This window comes from Cetorhinus maximus, chromosome 15 (genome assembly GCF_964194155.1).
Source record: "Cetorhinus maximus chromosome 15, sCetMax3.hap1.1, whole genome shotgun sequence".
Classification (NCBI taxonomy): Eukaryota; Metazoa; Chordata; class Chondrichthyes; order Lamniformes; family Cetorhinidae; genus Cetorhinus; species Cetorhinus maximus.
Genome location: NC_135893.1, coordinates 59,886,182 through 59,907,029, shown reverse-complemented (window position 1 = coordinate 59,907,029; position 20,848 = coordinate 59,886,182). Strand labels below are relative to the sequence as shown.

The following is a 20,848-nucleotide window of genomic DNA, read 5'->3' as shown; positions in this document are numbered from 1 at the left end:
ACCCCTGCATTGTTTCTATTCAAATAATCATCTAATGCCCTCTTGAATGCCTCGATTGAACCTGTCTCCACCACACTTCCAGGTAGTGCATTCCAGACTCGTTGTGTGAAAAAGTTTTTTCTCATGTCACATTTGCTTCTCTTGCAAATCACTTTAAACTTGTGCCCTCTTGTTCTTGATCGTTTTATGAGCGGGAACAGCTTCTCCCTACCTACTCTGTCCAGCCCCCTCATGATTTTGAACATCTGTATCAAATCTCCTCTTAGCCTCTCCAAGGAGAACAGTCTCTCCAACCTATCCTCTTAGCTGAATTTTCTCATCCCTGGAACCATTCTTGTAAACCTCTTCTGCTGTCTCTCCAATGTGTTCACATCCTTCCTATAATTTGGCACCCAGAACTGTACACAATACTCCAGTTGAGGTCCAACAAGTGTCTTACGCTCTTGTGCTCTGTGTCCCTATTAATGAAGCCCAGGATACTATGTGCCTTCTGAACTGCTCTCTCCACCTGTCCTGCCACCTTCAATGATCTATGCACATATACACCCAGGTCTTTCTGCTCCTGCACCCCCTTCAAAATTTTCACCCCTTATTTTATATTGTCTGTCCATATTCTGCCAAAATGCATCACCTCACACTTCTCTGCATTGAACTTCATCTGCCACCTATCTGCCCACTCCACCAACTTGTCTATGTCCCCTTGAATTTCCACACCATCCTCCTCGCAGTTCACAACATTCCCAAGCTTCGTATCATCCACAAACTTTGAAATTGTTCCCTGCACACCACATATATTGCCTTTTCCAGGGTTATATCTTCCTTTGGTTGCAGGAGGTCAGAGAATGTGTCATCCATTGCTCCTAGCACTATTCTGTCTCTGATGAGTTCCAATTTTAAATCTCTGCACTTTATTGCTTCTTAGATTAAAATAAATGTCCGATGATTTTAGTATCTCTTTGAATTTTGCAGATAAATCATTAATTCCCTGTCTTGCAATAATGTCATCTGCAATTGGGCTCAGTGAGTAAAGCTTCAAAGCTACATATGTTAATACATAGGGCCCTGTTCGTTGGGAAAGAAAGAACATGTACACACGTTTAACTGAAACAGGCACAACAAAATAAATGACAGCCATTCACTGGTTCACTTCTCAGGGCAATACTTTGACCAATCAGAGTCAAGCTGCTTGGTTTAAATTTCAAACACTGGTTGGCAGTTAACTGTCAGTCGCCATCAACTGGTGCACTCTCCATGGCAATACCTCTACCAATCAGAGCCCACTTGCCAACCAATCAGCACTCTTTTCTCATACGGTACAAATTGTTGTTCCCCTTGCACTTGATATTTTTGCGAATTATCCTGATGCGTGCAAGATAAAAAGCTTTGACAAAAGATGTAGCTTTTTTCAGCAATATACAGTAAAAGGTACTAGCTAAGAGCTGTCCCTGTGCTTAGGTCTGAACATGGCTCTGTACAACACCACATTGATCCTGGGTGCAGGTCATGTGCTCTCTTACATCATTGTGTGGGCAGTACTGTACTCAGTCCCACATTAACTTTATATGTGTCAGACTCTTATACTACAGAACCCTTCACTGTATATATGTGCATAGTTCTTGTAGTTAATAACTTCATAAAGTTAACCGACTTAAGACTATGAAAACTTCATTAAGGACTACTGAACAGTATTCAACACCCTACAACAGATACCAATCACATGGTGATGATTGATACCAATCACAAAGGGCCAATACCCATCACATTATTGGATCCAACATTCAAGAAACGTGGGAACCAACTCTATAAATGCAGTTTTGTCACTGGGCTTGTTCTGCCCCGAGTCACCGCTTGACTCTGGTCAGTATGAGGTCTCTAATCTCACTTTCAACCATCAAGTTCACTGATTCCTCACTCTCAGTGGGAAGAGTGGGGTAGGGCTGCAATGAAAGCACCAGTTCTCCAAACCACACTTCCTTTGTACAAAGGTTCAGCAAATTTACTTTTAAATCTCATAATGATTGTGGATATTTTCCAGGAGAAATTCTACTTGTAAAGATAGCGTTTGCTTCTTTGGAAGGTGTGGTTATACTGGGCACAGTATCCTCTTTAAAGCCCAAATGGCTCAGTAGGTAGTGTTCCTGCTTCTGAGCAGGAAGATCCCAGGCTCAAGTCCCACTCCATGACTTGCTGACTATGGAAGGAGCATTCTCGTGGCAAGTTATTAATCAGCCTGCAAAATCCTCCAAACATGATGCACCATTCTCTGAGCTTGAAAATACGCACAACAAAGTAACCTGTTATAGTGAGAGCTGGGCAATTCACACTATCACTTCTCATCATTTTGCTAGTAGTGTGACTAGGGTGTTAAATTTGTTAGAATGGCACAAGAGTAATGTTTTCAACAACTCAAATGTATCCTGGAAACTGATAAATTCAGAGATTTCATTTTGTTCCTGAAGTGTCTCCAACCTCATTGGCTCATGCCTCCTCACTCTTGAAAGATGTAACTGGGGATTCAAACCAGTGATGCCTCACACACTGAGCTCCCCCAACAGGTGGATGTTGCTCAGAGGCCTAGAATGTTGTTATGGTCTGGATGGGAAGAGTGTGCTAATTATCAAGCCCTACTACTCCATAGGTCGTACCATTGTTTTAAATGTTTTATTTTCCCACCAATTGTTTACCTATACTTCTCGTACCCAGAAGAAAAGAGACTCTGACCAGGCTTCTTTCAAAAACTCAGAATGATTAATTTATTTTAAAACAAAACTTCTTTTAACAAATTGCAAATACTGGTTAATACACAATTGTAATTAGGCAGTATAATTATTTATCTCTTCCTAAAGAAATCCCCCAGAACACACACAGACAAACAAAGGACAACCCGATCGAGTCTCTCTGCAGAGATGGGTTTTGGAGGATGGGCATTATAAAATAAAGGATAAAGTCCACAGGGTCTTGACGCTGTCGACCTGGAATTCTCTCGTGTGAAGACGGGCCACTGGTCCCGGTGGATGCCTGGATGTTCTTACCACTGGTCTCAGCTTTTCAGGTCCAAAAGCAGACTGGTTACACTCAGATAAGGGTTCTCTGGCTATGGGTTGACAGCCACATACAATTTTAGGCAAGGTAGTGAGAGAGGGAGCCAATCAAGGTAGCCTTCTTTCCTCAACTTATCCTCCAACAAGACTGCCTTCCAAACAAGCAGGATCACAACTTATGTTTTTTCCCTCTCTCCCATGTGATTGCCTTTTTTGTCTCCCAGCTTTTCATTAAGCGAAGGGTTTTGCAGTTCAAACAAACAAATAACTCCTTCTCAAGTATCATATAGGTCAGGTGATTGCTTGGAAGAGGCCTGCTTGTCAGTTCCAAAGTGAACTTATGACCTTTTAAAAAAAATCCCAGGTTGGCATCCAGATGTCCAGACCATGTCAAATCCTTCCATTTTGTAAAATAAAACTTCTGTCTTGAGAGATATGATTCTAACAATGTCTTCAGAGGAAGCAAATAGAAACAACCAACAACTTCACTTGAGCTTCTCCTGGCAGTGAGCTCAAAATAACTCATAATGGAATATAACCAATTAGCTGAGGGTGAGAAGAAATCCTTTAAAAAAAATGAGATAAAAGTAAATAGAAGATGCCGTTTACACAAAAGGATAATTTTCCTTTTTATTTTGCAAAGATTGTGTCTTCAAAATAATCCTAAAGGCATATTAATTTTTAAAAATGTGGCATGAGATATTTATTTGTACAGTATTATTTGACTTCTGGAACACAGATTCAGGGTTTAATTGACTGGATGGATGCATATGTTTCTGCTAGATCAATAAAACAAGTCTCTGCTCTACAGCTTTCATTAAAGTTGAAGGTTACTCAGGCCTTCAGGAACTGTACTTCCATGCCATTCCAAGCATTCGTGACCTCAACACAACTTGTGGCCTCCCAAGAAATGATGCTTTTCACATATTTCGGAATCCTGCGACCTCTGACTTTCCTTGGCCAGGTGTATTGATTGGAATGACCATCCCTTCGATCTGGTATTGGTGCACAGATCAGGTACCATCCTTTAGTTAATATTAGTTATGGTGCATCATACCTTAGACTTTTCTTCTGAGTTTTCAAAACAAAGCTTGAAGTTCCTTATTTCTACTTCCTGCCTTTTCCATGCTTGAATATATGATTGGTTCAGTTGTTAGCAAGGTAGAGAATTCACTACATTTCTAAATCTCTCAGCAGCATAAAGTAGCTGGGGGAAAAAATTAGTATGCCTTGGGCCAAGACTAATTTCTCAGTCAGTGGGCGGAATCTTCCATTCCGGAGTATAAGAAATGAGAGTATCCTCCACTGGGGGGTGGGGGAAGGTGTTGGTGGAGGGAGAGTGTGGGAGGAGGCACACATGATCTCGTGCTGGCCAGCTTATTAGATGTGCATGTGTGGGAAGCACAGTGAATCTTGCAGTGGGGGTGGGCAGGAAGTTGCCGTCCCTGCCCTTACCTCAGGGGTCCAAAGGTCCAGGTGTCATATTTAAAGGGCATCTGGACAGCCATTCACTCACTGCAAGCCAGCAACATTGCTGTTACTGTCATTATCTCACCTTGCCTGAAGCAGTGACATTGCAGAGCAGACAACGCGTGGCCTCACGGTTCAGCGATTCCTCCCTGCATGTTCTCCTCCAGGCCATCCAGGAGAAGGAGGAGGTCCAAGGTGGCAACAGGAGGCTCTCCCGTCTAACCAAGGTGACCTGAACGTAGGTCTCAGTGGAGGTTAGCGCCCTTGGGGCCCAAAAAAGAACCTGGCTTGAGTGCCAAACAAGGACGAAGGAGCTGCAACACTCCACCAGAATAAGTGGCACCAGCTACTCACTCAATGGCATCAGGCAGTGTAAGTCTGCAACGGCAGGGAGAGGCCAGACAGGAGTTTGGGTTGCAGCACTCATGCTCTCCATCTTCTATCAGGTGCAGAACATCATGCTTGTTAATCACTTACTGGAGAGGACTCAGGAGCTGGCATAGGCATGTGTGTTCCTAAACTGCTCATGGACCCTTTGGGATGACACTCAATCCTTCTGTCTGTCTACACCCTGAACAAGAGGTAGCAATCCCAGACCTGCAGCGAACTGCCAGATATTCTGATCCTCATCCCATTCGAGCTAGAGGAGGACACAGAACTAGCTGGGGGGGACTGGAACTGTGCCTGTGGTGATAGCGTGTTAGGACTTTCAGAGGAAGCCAGTAAGGATGCCTCCAGCCTGTAGTTGTCAGATGCACCTGGCAGAGTGAGACATTGTTTAGAAAAGGGATTTTGCATAAGCATCAGCTAAATCTTGCTCTTCGCCACTCCAGGTACCAGCAAACAGGCCAAGGTTAAGAAGAGAAGGCAGTCCACCCCCAGCTCCACCTCCAACTCTGAGGATGATGACTTAGAATCCTCAAAGGATGCACCGTTCACCTGCACTCTCCACCAGCGCAGAGACTTTCCCTTCACTGGGTGCACATTCTAGAGTAGGCACATGGTCACAATTTAGTGGGCACATCACAGACACGGGCCTACAGCTGGTGGAGTGACAGCCAAGGTCTCTGACATTCGGAGGACTGCTGGAGATCGGGCCACTGCTGAGACCTGTTGGAGATGCAGAGACATGCAGGGGAACATCAGGCAGAGGTGTCAGAGGCTATTCAGTCTGGAATGAAGGCTGGAAGTGGCTCTGGCATGTGAACAGTTGGCTGCCTCCATGGAAAGGGTGATGGCCACCTTAGAGACACAGGTCTGCAGAACACGCAGTGGCTGCCAGATATGCGCCCGGACCCACACTCCATCATTTGGGTCAAAGTTGCAGTGCAGCAGTGGTGGACAGGGCACCTCAACCTCCCTCCAGATGCCTCTTCTCCTGACGGAGTCAGCAAGGTACCATCACGCACCAACAATGAGATGGAGTGCCCAACCAGGCACTTCAGGGGCTTCATCTCAGGACAATCCAGGGGTGCCTTGCTGCTCAAACTCCCCTCTGCCAGTGACCCCATTGCCTCCAGCAGGTCAGGCCAAGGAGGGTGCATCTGCACAGGGGACCCTTAGCAGTCTAGGGCCCTCTAGGCCTCAGACCACCAGAGGACACTTGCCCACAGTCAGCGGGCTGTCTCCACCTCAGTTAAGGTTGTTGGGGCTGCACCTAGGCCTAGGGGTAGAAAAAGAAGGTAAAGAAGTTTTGAAGACACATAGGTGGCTAGGGTGTCCAATAACTGTATAAACCTTTCACGCTTGTAAATATATGTTCTCTTGCTCTGAGAATCTAGAAAACTTCCAAACATTTTGCTGCTAGGTGCTTAAATGGTCGTGGGCACTTAAGGGGGTGGAACTTGGTCCCCCGTCAGATTCCTATTAGGTCTTACATTTGAGACACTTGTCTCACATTATCAGCATTGTGATCACTGAATATATCGCCATGAGGATGCTTAAGCATCGGCCAATCTTAATATGCAGCCTACGCACCCATCATGCAATGCATCAATTGCAGCTCACCAGGTTCTGAGCTCTCAGAATGCCGTCTGTGCAGAGCCTGCAGCTAAATCACTGCTTCTCCTGTTGCTTTTGTCCTGTTGTGAGGAGGATGCAAAGAGTTCTCAAGGTGAGTTAAACAGGCTAGTTGAGTGGCAAGGAACTCTATAGATGGAGTGTGAGCATGAAAAGCATGAGGACCTTCACTGTGTTCTGAAGAATAGAAAAACAGAGGCTTTCCTGGATGTTGAGAAAATGGAGAGGTGTGGGTGTCCAAACAGCTCTGGCTGTCCTCACCCAAATGTAATTTTCAGTTAACGTGTAGGTGTAGCCAGCAAGTAAGGAGGCAACTGGCAAGTTGGACTTGATTGTAAGAGGGACTGAGTGTAGGATTAAAAAGGTTTGGCAATTGACTATATGTAGCCTTGGTGAAACCTCACTTGGATTATTGTGCCCTGCTCATCTCCTTATCTAGGGAAGGATTAGACCTTGTGTAAAGGGATTGCAACAAAGGTGCACCAGACTTAATTCAGGGACTGGGAAATTATCCCAGGTGAGAATGAGGAGAATGGGCCTGTATGCTGGACAGTGCTATCGACTTGTAGCATAAAGACCTCTTGCAGGGTGGATGCAGGAAAGATGTCTGGGGTTGGGTGTCCAGAACCAGGGGACGCTGTCTCACAGCAATGGGTAAGCCATTTAAGACTAAATGTATAAGATTTTTTTCAATTAGAGGGTGGTGAATGATTGGAACTCAACACCCCATAGGACAGTGGAAGTATGCTCATTAATTAGATCTATAGATTTCTAGCTGATAAAGATGCCAAGGGATTTGGGGTATTGAAGGAAATAATGACCAGTTAGAAGAACAGCCCTGATCAAGATGCTTGATGGAGCAATCTAGAGGAGACCAAATGGCCTGCTCCTGCTGTCCTTTCCTATGCACTTATGTCTCTGGGTCCACCTGAAAGAATTCTCTGCAACGCATCCTCCCCATTTGGAGGTGTCAGGGTGACATAAGTACATCCCTGCTGAGAATAAGACTGCATGTGGCTTTCAGTGTGTCATGTGTATGGATTTTGTGGAGCCAAGGGAAAAATAATCATTTTTCGGCAGCATGCAATGTTGTGCAGGTACTGATGCCCGCTTTTGGCACAAGACTTATGTCTATTGACACAGATTAGCGCATGCAAAGGATCACACTACCAGCAGAGCTAACGTGAAATAGTGCAATTTATTTCAGCCATCAGAAAACAAGGTCAATGAAAGTAAACCATAATGTGTGGTCCAAATTGCAGCCAGCAGAGGATTGAAAACAATGTAAAGGATAAGTATAGGCAGCTCACTCAGCCTGGGATCTATTAGTTATTAGATTGTCACAGGCCTGTCCGAAGTGTCTGCCTTGCCATGGCCTCATCCTGTGCCTCCATGACATCCTGGATCTCCCCATCACCATCGTCTTCTCCATCCTCATCGTTGGAAGAAACATCTCGATCCTCCATGTCTCCATTTGTAGAGGCGACCCCCTTTGTTGCAAGAGGTTGTGTAGGGCGCAGCAGACAATAATGATCCAGGACACACTCTGTAGGTATACTGGAGTGCTCTGCCTCAGCAGTTCAAACATTTAAACCTCATCTTTAGGAGGCTTATTGTCTGCTCAGTGGTGACCCTTGTGGAGGCATGTGCGGCATTGTACCTCTCTTTGTGGATAGCGAACTGGTGTCGTCAGCCAGGTCTACTGGGGGTATCCCTTGTCTGCAAAGAGCCAGCCCTGCAATCGACGAGATGCTTCAAACACCTGTGGCACCTGGGAATGTTTGGGAATGTAGGCATCGTGAGAGTTCCCTGGGAACTGTGCACAAATCTGCAGGATTTGTCTGGTGTGATCACATATTAGCTCAACAATCAAAGACTGCAAATCTTTCCTGTTGATGAATGCAGCTGGCTGATGTCAGAGAGCTCTCAATGTCACATGTGTCCAGTCAATAGTCCCTTGCACTGCAGGAATCCTGCGATTGCTGAAAAACCCAATGCTCTGGCTGCCTGGCTCATGGGATCCAAGTGGAATCTGAAAAATCATGTGCTCTCCTGAAGAGGGCATCTGTCACCTTCTGGATGCACTTGTGCATCATTGACTGGGATATGCTGCACAGGTCACCAGCGGAGCCCTGGAAGGAGCCACTGGCAAAGAAGTTTAGGGCTGTGGTCACCTTTAATGCCACTGGCACTGGATTGCCTTCCAGTCCTTGCGGACGCAGACCTTCATGAATATCTGACATATGTAATTGATTCATCATGTCTTGGTACATTCTAAGGTGCCTCCAGCATTGCCTCTCCCTCCTCTGCAGGTAGCTGCAGCGCCTGAAATATATCCAATTTTGGGCCAATGCTTGCTGTTGCATTGACCCCTGGTTGCCAGCATTCTGTGCTCCTTGAGGTTCTGCCGCCACTGCCTCTTGCTGGTCTGGCCGTTGCTCCTACTGGCCCTGGGCCATTCTGCGCAGGTCCCTACTTAGCTGGACCATAGCCAGTAGAAGGGCGGGGTTGCCTTGAGCCTGCCTCATGTTTGCCTGAGGTGATCTGTCAACAAATGGCGGTGATCCATCTAGTCAGCATTTTCTTTGAAGCTTCCCCATCATCCCTAATTCTTTAAGCCCATGTACCTAGCATCGGTCTACCCCTGGCCTCCCCCACCCCATCATAGTGAAGGACATCATGGAGGGCCACAGATGAGTGTTCCTCCTGTTCATATCTCCATGTACATGCAGACATTGTGTATTGGCCAGGCCAATGACAGCCATGTAGGTGAACCCCCCTTAGACGCTATTGAACTTCCCTCCATCACCCTTGAGGCACAATTGAGACCCCCTTGCCTTGCCGTTGTAGTTGTGCCACCCACTCCATTGTCAGCCATGAGTATGTACCCCCAAGACTGGAGAGTCAGGACACTGCTGCTGTCCCTATCCGTGCCCCTTGGAGGTACCAGCTCTCTTCCTCCCTCCTTGGATAACACAAGATGCCAATTAGCACACAATGCACTGCAGCTCCCCACCTTGATGGATTTCATTGGAATGCAAGCCACGAGTCATGGAGCAATGCTGGTTTCCTAGGCATTGGACCATCAAGAGGAGATATCAGCTGAGCCTGGTTCTCCATCCAGTTGACTCATTATTAATAGAGTGCCCCTATACTTGGCCCAAAAAGCAAAGAAACCACTCCTCCCATATCAATTGCTTGTGACATTTTATGAACTGCGCAACAACATTGCTGTTCCAAGATGGTGTGTGTGAAATTCCTTTGCACCTCAGGCTCCTTCTACCTTCCCCTCTCACTCACCAAGTACCCCTCCTCATCCTTCACCATCACTGGCTTGTTATTCCTCTCCCTCCTGTGATCCTTGAACCTCCCCCCATTACATGCAGACATTGGGGTTTAATATAACTGAGTGGCTTGCTGGGCCATGACAGAGGGCATTTAAGAGTCACTCACATTACTATGGCTCTGGAGTGTAGGCCAGATCAGTTAAGGATGGTAATATTTCCTTCCCTAAAGGACATTGACGAACTAGTTGGGTTTTTAATGACAATTGACAATGGTTTCGTGGTTGCTATTACTGAGACTATCTTTTAATTCCAGATTTATTAATTGAATTTTAATTCCACCAGCTGCCGTGGTAGGATTTGAACCCATGTCCCCAGAGTATTAGCCTGGCCCTCTGAATTACTAGTCCAGTGACAGTACCATAATACCATCGTCTACCAACTCCCACCACCTATGTGGTGCCCAGAATTGGACGCAATACTCCAGTTGAAGCCAAACCAGTGTTTCGTAAAGATTCACCATAACTTCCTTGCTTTTGTACTCTTTGCCTCTATTTATAAAGCCCAGAATCCCATCCTGGACTGACACAAGTTCCTGGCATCACTTGAGCCTGAAGGAAGCCACAATTAAAGTTTCCAGTTTTAGTTAGAGTGTTATTAATGTTTTATTAACCACTTTCTCAACCTGCCCCGCCAGCTTTAATGATTTGCGCACATAACCCCAGGTCCTGCTGCTCCAGAACCTGCTTTAGAATTGTATCCTTTATTTTTTGTAGTCTCTCCTCATTCTTCCAAGCAAAATGTATCATTTCACACTTCTCTGCATTCAATTTCATCTGCATGCACCAACCAATTCCACCAGCTTCTCTTTATCCTCTTGAAGTCTATCACTATCACGGCTCATAATACTTAAGTTTTGTGTCATCTGCAAATTTTGAAATTGTGCCCTGCATACCCAATTCTTGGTCAGAAATAATAGATCAGGAAATGCAGTGGTGCTAATATCGGCCCCTGGGGCACCTCACTAGGTTCCTTCCACCAGTGTGAAATACAACCAAACAGCATACACTACTCTGTTTCCCGTCACTCAGCCAGCTTTGTATCCCATGTTGCCACTGTCCCTTTTATTCTATGGGCTTCAACTTGCTGACACTTTGCTGGCACTTTATCAAACTGATGACTACTGCCAGCATTTTGTGGACAGAGGTCATAAGTCCTGTCTATAATTTCAGGAAGGATAACTTAGTATCATCCTGTCTTATTTCTGTTCCTCGATAACAATTTTCTCCTGAGTGGGTCCAGGTGCTTCCACAAATAAAATTTCTAGAGATGCTGATAAAGTGTCAGTGGTTTCAGACCTGGACGTGGAACCCAGTGGCAATTATTGAAATGTTTAGAAGTAAAATGGTCTTAAAAATCAAGACTAAATTGGTGTCTGAGGAAATGACCCAGTGTCCCAATGAAGGCTACACATCCGAAATGTCATAACCTCTCTTCACAGACGCTGGCTGAATTTTTGGCCTTAATTTTTAAATTTCCAGCATTTGTAATATTATATTCAATGACCCTGACTTTGTGTCAACTTCAGGTCATCGTTCAGAGGTCACTCTCTGCCAAGACACTGCTTCATGCCAAAGGTGGCTCCTTGTTTGCTGTCTACTTGAAAATCTTGCCCGTTTTCATAATGGTGCTCCCAGGCATGATAAGCAGAGTACTCTTTACAGGTAGGTGTAAGTAGAGGTCTGTACATTTTGGCATTGTCTGAATTTCACAGAGTGAAATCTTCCTTAAACTCAAAATTGTTACTTCTATTGTGATTCATCTTAGATGAAGTAGCCTGTGCTGATGCTGATACCTGTCGTAGAATTTGTGGGAATCAGATTGGTTGCTCGGATATCGCTTACCCGAAGCTGGTAATGGAGTTGCTGCCAGGAGGTACAAGAAATCCAATTACATAGAATTTATGCACCGAACCCGTCCTATGCTAGTGTTAAGATCTACACTAGACTCCTCTTTCTCTATTTACTTGATTTCACCTTGTCAGTATATCTTTCTACTCGTTTCTGCTTCATGTACTTACTAACTTCTCTTTAAATGCATCTATGCCATTCATCTCAGCCACTCCATGTAATAGTGATTTCTACATTCTCACTATTGTTTGAGCAAAGAATTAACCTGGGACATTGTAACAAGTAGTCATCTGCAGAATTGATTTATTGTCACCAAGATGTTTCGCTTAATCCACCTTATGCTCTGCCCTTCCATCAGATCATGCAAGTGGACTGGCATTTATTGAAGCTGTTGGATCCCAACAGGTCCTTCCATTAAAACAATCATTAGCATAAAGAGTGCCAGCAAAATTTGCAAGTTAATCTGGGCATACCCCTACTACCACTAGTTTCTTTAAGAGACTTTCCTCTTCTAAGCCACATGATCTTCATTTTTGCTCACATAAGCTCATAATTCTAATTCCCTCGCAGTTGGAAGTGTTTCAACTAGTGTTTGGGAGTGAAAGGGCAAGTTCATACAGGAGTCACACTGAGGGGTTATGGCAGAGGATCTTAGCCCAGGAACTCATGAGGGGAGCCTACCTTCACATCCTCCCCATGTTCTTCATTTCATTAGCCCACAAGGGAAATGTCACCCTGCCCTCTCCTTTTCCTCACCCTCTTCCCCATAATGCTGTGATGGATCTGCAGGAAAAGAGGATGACTGGGTGAGTGTAACTCACGTGGGATTAGTCAGATAGAGGCAGGGATGGTGTGGTTTGTTGTCGCTTCAAAGGCAAGCATGATGACTTAATAAAAGTGCCTCAGTATCCTGGCATTGTGCTCTTAATCTCACACATCCAGCTGAATTTTCACAGAGGTGGCATGACTCAAGAGCCCTTTAAAAATGGCAGGCAGATCCCAATTCCAGGATCCCTAACTGTCCTTGATATCAGGCTACATCTGACAAAGTGTAGCATCGAGGAGCCCTAGCAAAACTGGGGTTATTGGGAATCGGTGAGGGGGAACTCTCCGCTGGTTGGATTTGTACCTAGCGCAAAGGAAGATGGTTGTGGTTGTTGGATGTCAGTCATCTCAGCTCCAGGACATCATTGCAGGAGTTCCTCAGGATAGTGTCCTAGGCCCAACCATCTTCAGCTGCTTCATCAATAACCTTCCTTCCATCAATTTGCAATTCCTTGGATACCGAAGCAGTCCATGTTCAAATGCAGCAAGACCTAGACAATATCCAGGCTTGGGTGACAAGTGGCAAATAACATTCGTGCCACACAAGTGCCGGGCAATGACCATCTCCAACAAGAGAGAACCTAACCATCTAAACATTCAATGGCATTACCATCGCTGAATCCCCCTCAACGTCCTGGGAGGTTACCATTGACCAGAAACCAAACTGGACTAGCCAGATAAATACTGTGGCTACAAGAGCAGGACAGAGGCTAGGAATCCCCCAATGATTGACTCACCTCCTGACTCCCCAGAGCCAGTCCACAATCTACAAGGCACAAGTCAGGATTGTGATGGAATACTCTCCCCTTACCTGGGTGAGTGCAGCTCCAACAACACTCAAGAAGCTTGTCACCACCCAGGTCAAAGCAGTCCACTTGATTGACACTCCATCCACAAACATTCACTCCCTCCACCACCGACGCACAGTGGCAGCAGTCTGTACCATCTACAAGGTGCAATGCAGAAACACACCAAAGCTCCTTAGACAGCACCCTCCAAACCCACGACCACTACCATCTACAAGGACAAGGACAGCAGATAAATGGGAACAAACCAGGGAGTTCCCCTCCAAACCACTCACCATCCTGACTTGGATATATATTGCTGTTCCTTCACTGTCTCTGGGTCAAAATCCTGGAACTCCCTCCCTAACAACACTGTGGGTGTGCCTACACCACATGGACTGCAGTGGTTCAAGAAGGCAGCTCACCACCACCTTCTCATGGGCAATTAGGGATGAGCAATAAATGCTGGCCTGGACAGCGAAGACACACCCCTTGAATGCATAAAAAAAACTATGTACGTTTGGCTGAGGGTCCCATGTTGAAACAGCTACACCTCAAGGAAAACATTGCTTGATTGACAGCATTGGTTCTCTGATCTCTGCGATCAATTCACAATGTTTATTTACACAAGTTTAAGTGGTTTCAAGGACTTGTGGTTTCTGTTATTGATACTTTATAGGGTCTGAATGATTGACACTTTCATTGCCTTATAATGAAATTATATTTCAAAACATAATGGAAAATGATGAATTAATTACTTTTTTAAAAGCTTTTTTAATACATACTACAGTCACTGTAGGCTTCATTGGTTTTATATAGTGTATTGTGGGTCAATGGGCATGTAAGTGCCATAGCTTGGCATGGGGGCATGAGGATCATGGGAGGCAGGAGGGGTTGAGTGCACTAGCTTGGCATAGGGGGCATGAGGGGCCATAGGGACTCTTACCTTAGCCAGCGAGACTACGAGGCATGAAAGGCTAGAGAACAGCGAGAGGGGAGAGAGCAGCAAGACTACAAGAGGCACAAGAGGGGAGAGAGCAGCGAGACTACATGAGGTGTGAGAGGGGAGGGCATTGAGAGTACAAGAGGCGTGAGAGGAGAGAGCAGCAAGTGTACAAGAGTAGAGTTGAGACCACAACCAGATCAGCCATGATCTTATTGAATAACGGAGCAGGCTCTAAGGGCTGAATGGCCTACTCCTGCTCCTAAGCCCTATGTTGGCATGAGGGGCTATAGGTGTGGGTAGGATACAGGAGGTGGCATGAATGGGGCATGGGGAATGTGTGGGGGTTGAGGGCTGGAGGGCCTTTGTGTTTTCACTAACTGGGACAAAGAAGTCACAGCTCAACGCAACACCTGGCAGCCCCTCTGGCTGCCTCCGACCTCTTTCCTCGGTAGGATAGCCCAACTCTGGCCTGAACCCTGTCCCCCAGCAATGAAGGCCTTTGAAGGCACTTTCTCCTGAGATGGGATGGCCAAGCGGGGAATTTTCCCAACTCCTGCTACTCACTTTGGTGATGAAAATTCAGGCAGCCATTCTCTGTAACTCAGTGACTACTATGATGCAATTTTTAATACAATGCTTGTTTGACCCCACTCTGTTCTACTGCAGGACTGCGAGGCCTGATGATGTCAGTAATGATCGCTGCCCTTATGTCCTCTCTCACTTCAATTTTCAACAGTGCGAGTACATTATTTACAATGGACATTTGGCACCACATCCGACCTCACTGCTCTGAGTGGGAGCTTATGCTTGTTGGAAGGTAGGAAATTATTCATCCACCTGGGAAGAAGGTGGTTCAGTTGAAAGTACAATTATTGTCTGTCCATAAGCAGTATGGGCCCTCTTTAGTTTTACTGAGCAAAGGTTTGAATGCACCCGTCCTACATATTGGGGAGAATTTTCTCCCCGCTGGGGGGGGTTGGGCGGGAGCGGGTGTGCAGCTGATTGCCACCATTTTACATAGGTGGGCCAATTAAGGCCTGTCCAGCGTGACGTGCACCTGGAAGCACTGAGCGCTCCCTGTGCGGGTGGGGGGAGGAGGCTGAGCTGGGGCCTTTGCTCTTTCGCGCATGTGTGCAAAAGAGTGCAAAAATCTGCCTGAGGAACAGAGCTGCCTCAGGGAGATTAGTTTGAATTTTTAAAATATTAATGAAGAAAAAAAATATTTTTTTAAGACATGTCCTCTCATGTGACAGTGTCACAAGAGCTGGGACATGTCAACGAATTTTAATTAAAAAATTTATTTAATTTACAAACAATTCATGAAACCTCATCCCGCCCGTGGATGATGTTGGGACGCACGCCCGATGTCACCGCGCATCATTTTATGTGTTGGCAAGCGGGGCTCGCCCCCATTCGCTGAACAGAAGATTCTGGCCATTGTTCCTCTCCTTAAATTGTATCAAAATCAAGGTTCATCATATTCTCACCTTCTTTAGTTGTTTCCCAGATTCTCAAAAGACCTTTTTACTTGACTGGATCTTTCCTTCCTCTGTTGGCCTTCTCTGCTCAAACAGAGATAGCCCCCGTATCTTCAGCACATCCTCATAAATGTAGGTTTTTATCTTTGATAGTTTTTGGTGCCATCATGCAGCAAGGGAGATAGGTAGGAGGGGAAAAAATTATTTATATCATGTTTGTCAGAAACATTTTAAAGTGTTTTACATACAATGAACGATTAAATTACAGTCACTGTTCTCATGCAAGGTAATATGCCAGCCATTTAGCCAGGAAAATGGAGAGGGAGCTTTGGTCATCATGACTTTTGTTGTTAGAGTTCCAAATAATAATCCAGAATATTATGGGTCTTAAACAATTTCACTCACATTGCTTCATTGCTAGCTTGGAAACTCCATTCTGAAAAAAATGGCACCAGATCCTCTAGTCTCTGGACCGTTGGTGACTGGACGTATAACCCAAGGTGTGCGTCGTGATCCCGCAGACGTCCCTATGTGTTGATCTCCGAAGGAATTATCTGGGAAGTTTGAATTTCCGATGTGCAATTCCCTTGCTCCCCGGGACCCTCTGTAAAAATCTCCAAATCTGAATTAGAGTCGGAGACTTTGGATAGTTCCAACATACTTACCTGAATAATTACCCAGGAAACGTTAGACAGAAAATCCTAGTCTAACTCCTGGGTAACTACAGAACTGACCCCCCCAATCGCTCACATTGACAGCAGCCCCCCACCGCGCCCAGGCTCAAACACCTACCCCTCCCACACCCTCCCCCCGGCCGCCCCACTCACATTCATCTATTAACATTCGTACTGAGCATTACCTTACGACAGCTAGTGCATAAAAAGAGAGTATCTCCACTCCCTCCCGCCCCCCACCCACACTACTCCGCTGTGATGGAGTTCTCTGATGGACTCTATACTCTGCATTTCTGAAGAAGCCTGGCTTGGAAGACCTGACCAGAAATGTGGAGCTGCATCAGGACACAGAAAAGTGTGGTCAGAACGGCACACCCCCAGGTAAATCAGGGGCTGGTGAGATGCTCATGATGACACAGTCAAGTGAGTCTCTGTGTACCATACTGCCAATGCCTGTCCCAAATTCTCTGGGTATTGGAAGCAGAAAGCTTTGGCTCCATCTCACGATTAAATCTTCTTACTTCAGGAATTTTATGATGATGAATTTGGTCTTAAATCACTCTCTCGAGCTCTACTGAGTCATTTGATAAAGATGATGCAGTTGAGGTCGAACCTTTGGTTGCTACATCCTCAATAGGTAAATCCAGCAGTCCATTCCACACTTGCATCCCTTGTATCCTGATGATTATGTACAAATGACAATCTAATTTGTTTTTACCAAGTGTGACCTTGGATTCATGAACGGCAGCAATAATCTTCTGCATTTAAGATCCTCTCAGATTCACTTCATCATCAGATTCCAGTACTTTTAGATTCTAAATTTAAACAAATTAAAGAAAAAATGAGTCTTTGTTGGTTTCTGCTGTGCTTTACCAGTCTTAGAAATAATTAATTGTTACTATGCACTGTCTTAAACCCCTACTTTTTAACTTCCGAACAACACTGCTAATAAGAACAGGTATGGATCATTCAGCTCCGAGACAGTTCTGTCATTCAGTTAGATTACAGCTGATCTGTATCTTAACTACATATACCTACCTTAGCTTCATATCCCTTATTTAATAAAATCCTAAATTTCTCAGTTTTAAAATTTTCAATTGACCCCAGCCTCAAGAGGTTTTTTGGAACAGAAGTGCTTCCGGACATCACTTCTGAATGGCCTAGCTTTAATGTTAAGGAATCCTTATTCTAGTCTACCTTCCCCACACCATGCACCATCGGAGGAAATAGATTCTCTCTATCTACCCAATCTATCAATTCCTTTAATCATCTTCAACACCTCAATTAAATCACCTCTTAATCCTTTATTCTCAATCGTTCCCTTCCTAGCTCAGCAGCCACCTCACTTACCTCAACTCCTTGTGTCTGTGGATATTTTTACATTAAAAGTGCTACATAAATGCAAGTTGTTGCTGATATCTTACAAACTCTATGTAAACAACTGAGTTCTTTAGTCTACATCTAGCCAGTTGTTTATTTATTAACATTGATACATCACTTACTGATGTTAAGAGAATGCTACTAAATTATCAAATTGATCTATCATTAAAGTATTAATAAAACAGAGACAAGAAAAATCACAACAGAGAACTTGGAAGCCAAACGCAAGAATGGAATTACCTATTAGAAAACAAAGCATGAGGAAACAGGACTTAGAAGGGCACCTGGAAACATGAGAAGAGTATTCATGTCTTGGATTTAAGCTTTACATAGACCTGAAGTGAGGGGAAGTGAATGGGATTTAAAACAGACTGAGCCTTTTGGAAGCAGCTTTAGCATTGGACAAGATGTGAGATTCAACCAGTATTGAATTATAAGCTTTAAAGCTTCTACTATTTCCCATCAACATAGACAGTTCTATGAAATGTTCCTGCGTCACAACCCTGGATATCTGAAACCTTTGTGACCAATTGAATGATTCTCAAACTATCACTATTATATGTTCAGAAAGATTCCTTCACAATTACCTTTATCTATATTTGCCATAACTTTCAGTTAAGGATCATGATGTGTTTATCATTAAGAAATAGAATTAGCTATCTTTTTGTTCAACAAAAGACTTTCTGGATTTTCTTGCTCCTTCTCCTATGTGTGTCTCTCTCTCTCTGCCTGTGCCGTTTTTCCTTCTCCTCTCAACAAAACTCTCAGGTTTTGTTATCCCACCATTTCCATCTGTTGCATTTTCTCCAGTTACTTTTCAGCTGGAGTATTGTCTCCAATTCTGAGCACCACACTTTAGAAAGGACATGGAGGCTTTGGAAGGATAGAGAAGAAAATTACTAGAATGGTAGCTCTCTTTAGATCAAAGAAGTCTAAAAGGAGATTTGATGTGGGAGGGGAGGGGTGCGGGGTGCAGGGGAAGAAGAATGTGAAAGTGGGAAATCATCAAAAGTTTATATGCACTGAATTAAAATTCCTATTCATATCACTGCAAAAATCCACAGAGCGGTGCATCTCCACAGTCACTTCATACTGCTTATTTCATCAACGTTTGTAGGGGCTGGAAATTCATGTGTTTTACATGTCTTTGGTGAGCTAGGGGCACACCTGGGGCACTCAAAACTGAAGGTCAATAGACCCACTGAGGACATAGGAAAGTCTGGGCAGAGGGGTCACCCCTTCACCCCAAGAAAAGTTTAGTTACTGAATAGCACTTTTAAAAAAAAAACCCTTCATCTTCGTCAGTCCAACCTGAGAACCAACAATTGGTTGGCTTGTTCCAAGTATACCAATGCAACTGTACTCCAATTCCTGAGGAAATCCCAGAGTGCACAAGCTTAAACATTTGCACTTCCCTTCAGTAGTCCAGTCCCCTTATGTCAATGGGCTTGTAAAGGGTGGACAAAAGCATCACTTCTACAAAGCCTTCTCACTAATTTTGTTCTTGCATCAGGTCCTAACATAACTGAGTCCCAGCCTAGTTTCTGATTATTCCAATGGACTTCCACTGAAGTTTCAGAGTGGAATCATCCCAGGTTTGCACTAAGTTTTACCTGCTGGCCCCAAAGGTAGGTTTTCACGCCATTTCGTCCCAAAGTTGCCACATTCTTTATGCATTCCTGGGAAACATGCCATTTCCATGGTAGGCGGGCTCTCATTCACCCGCCCGCCATCACGCCAGGCGCTGTGTTTAAAGTCCAGCCATGCGCACACATCTCAGTGCTTCCAGCCCACAACTACTGCATGGAAGATGTCCACGAAAGGCAAAAAGACTGCAGCCCCCAGGTTCAGCGATGCCTCACTGGATTGCCTTTTGGGTGCCATGAAGTCCCGTTGGGATGTCCTCTACCCACGCCCCGGCCGCAGGATGGGCAGTGGCATGACCAACCAGGCTTGGGAGTCGGTGGCAGCGGTGGTCAGCACCAATGCCCTGCAAAAGAGGACAGCCACCCAGTGCTGCAAGAGAATGAATGATCTCCTCCATTCCACAGCGTAAGTCACTCTTCTCATCACTCTCAACACACACACTCACAAACCCATCACACATCCACAGGGCACTCACTCACTGCTGGTTCGAGGAATATCACCATCCATTCTCTCGTACACATCTTCATTGTCCTCATCCTGTCCATGGGACCACTCACCACCCACACATGCCAGGCATACTTATCATCTGGCCTAAGCAGGCATCCTGTTTACATTCTCTCCATCTCTATTCATGCAGGACAAGCTGGTACACAAGAGGGAGAGGTCTCTTACCAGTGGAGGAATGCCTGAAATTGAGGTCCTCATGGACTTTGAAAATAGAGCCATCCAGTTGGCCAGCGACGACCTGGACCATTCCTGTGCTGACGGTGAGGCCGGCGGTGCTCTACCAAGTGAGGATCCAGCAGTGCAACATCCATCAGATAACCATGCTGTGAGTGATGTGTCCTGTTTCACAGGCCACTGCCATGCACTAATTATCTCTCCTTGCTTTCGCAGGCACATCTGGGAAACAGCTGATGGAGTCCATGACCCAGGGCCTCCAATCAAGCCCTGAAGAAACCTCTGAAGAGGAATCTGGAGGCACCCTCCTTGAAGTCCCCTCACAGCGTTCACCCACACCCTCCACCAGTGCAGAGACACACACCTCGGTGGGACCTAGCTTTAGAGTAGCCCTGGGATCACAATCTGGTGAGCACATCGCACTGCCTGATCTGTAGCAGGCGGAGGCAGGGACTTCCCAGGCTCCTTGCACTCGGAGGACTGCTAGAGGCCAGAAATTTGCTGAGTCTGAGTCAGATGAAGAGCCTCTGGACTTGGTTGTGTCACAGTTGCTGGAGCTGCAAAGGCGAGCTTGGGAACATCAGGAAGGGATGTCTGCTGCACTCCTCAGATTGCAAAGCACGATGGAGGAGCCCATCTGCCTTCACTTTGAAGTGATAGCACCGGCATGCCAATGCACCGAGGTCAACATAGGTAGGATGGCGGCCG

General features: G+C 45.3%; 1 protein-coding gene across 1 annotated transcript in view; it reads left to right on the top strand.

Moving 5' to 3' along the window:
- LOC144691217 (sodium/myo-inositol cotransporter 2-like) overlaps positions 1-20,848 on the top strand; it is a 55,341-nt gene that overhangs the window by 14,027 nt on the left and 20,466 nt on the right. Inside the window, exons 7-10 of the mRNA XM_078559271.1 lie at positions 3,853-4,058; positions 11,403-11,538; positions 11,642-11,749; positions 14,947-15,097. Coding sequence (XP_078415397.1) covers positions 3,853-4,058; positions 11,403-11,538; positions 11,642-11,749; positions 14,947-15,097 — 601 coding nt within the window. The remainder of the gene's footprint in view (positions 1-3,852; positions 4,059-11,402; positions 11,539-11,641; positions 11,750-14,946; positions 15,098-20,848) is intronic.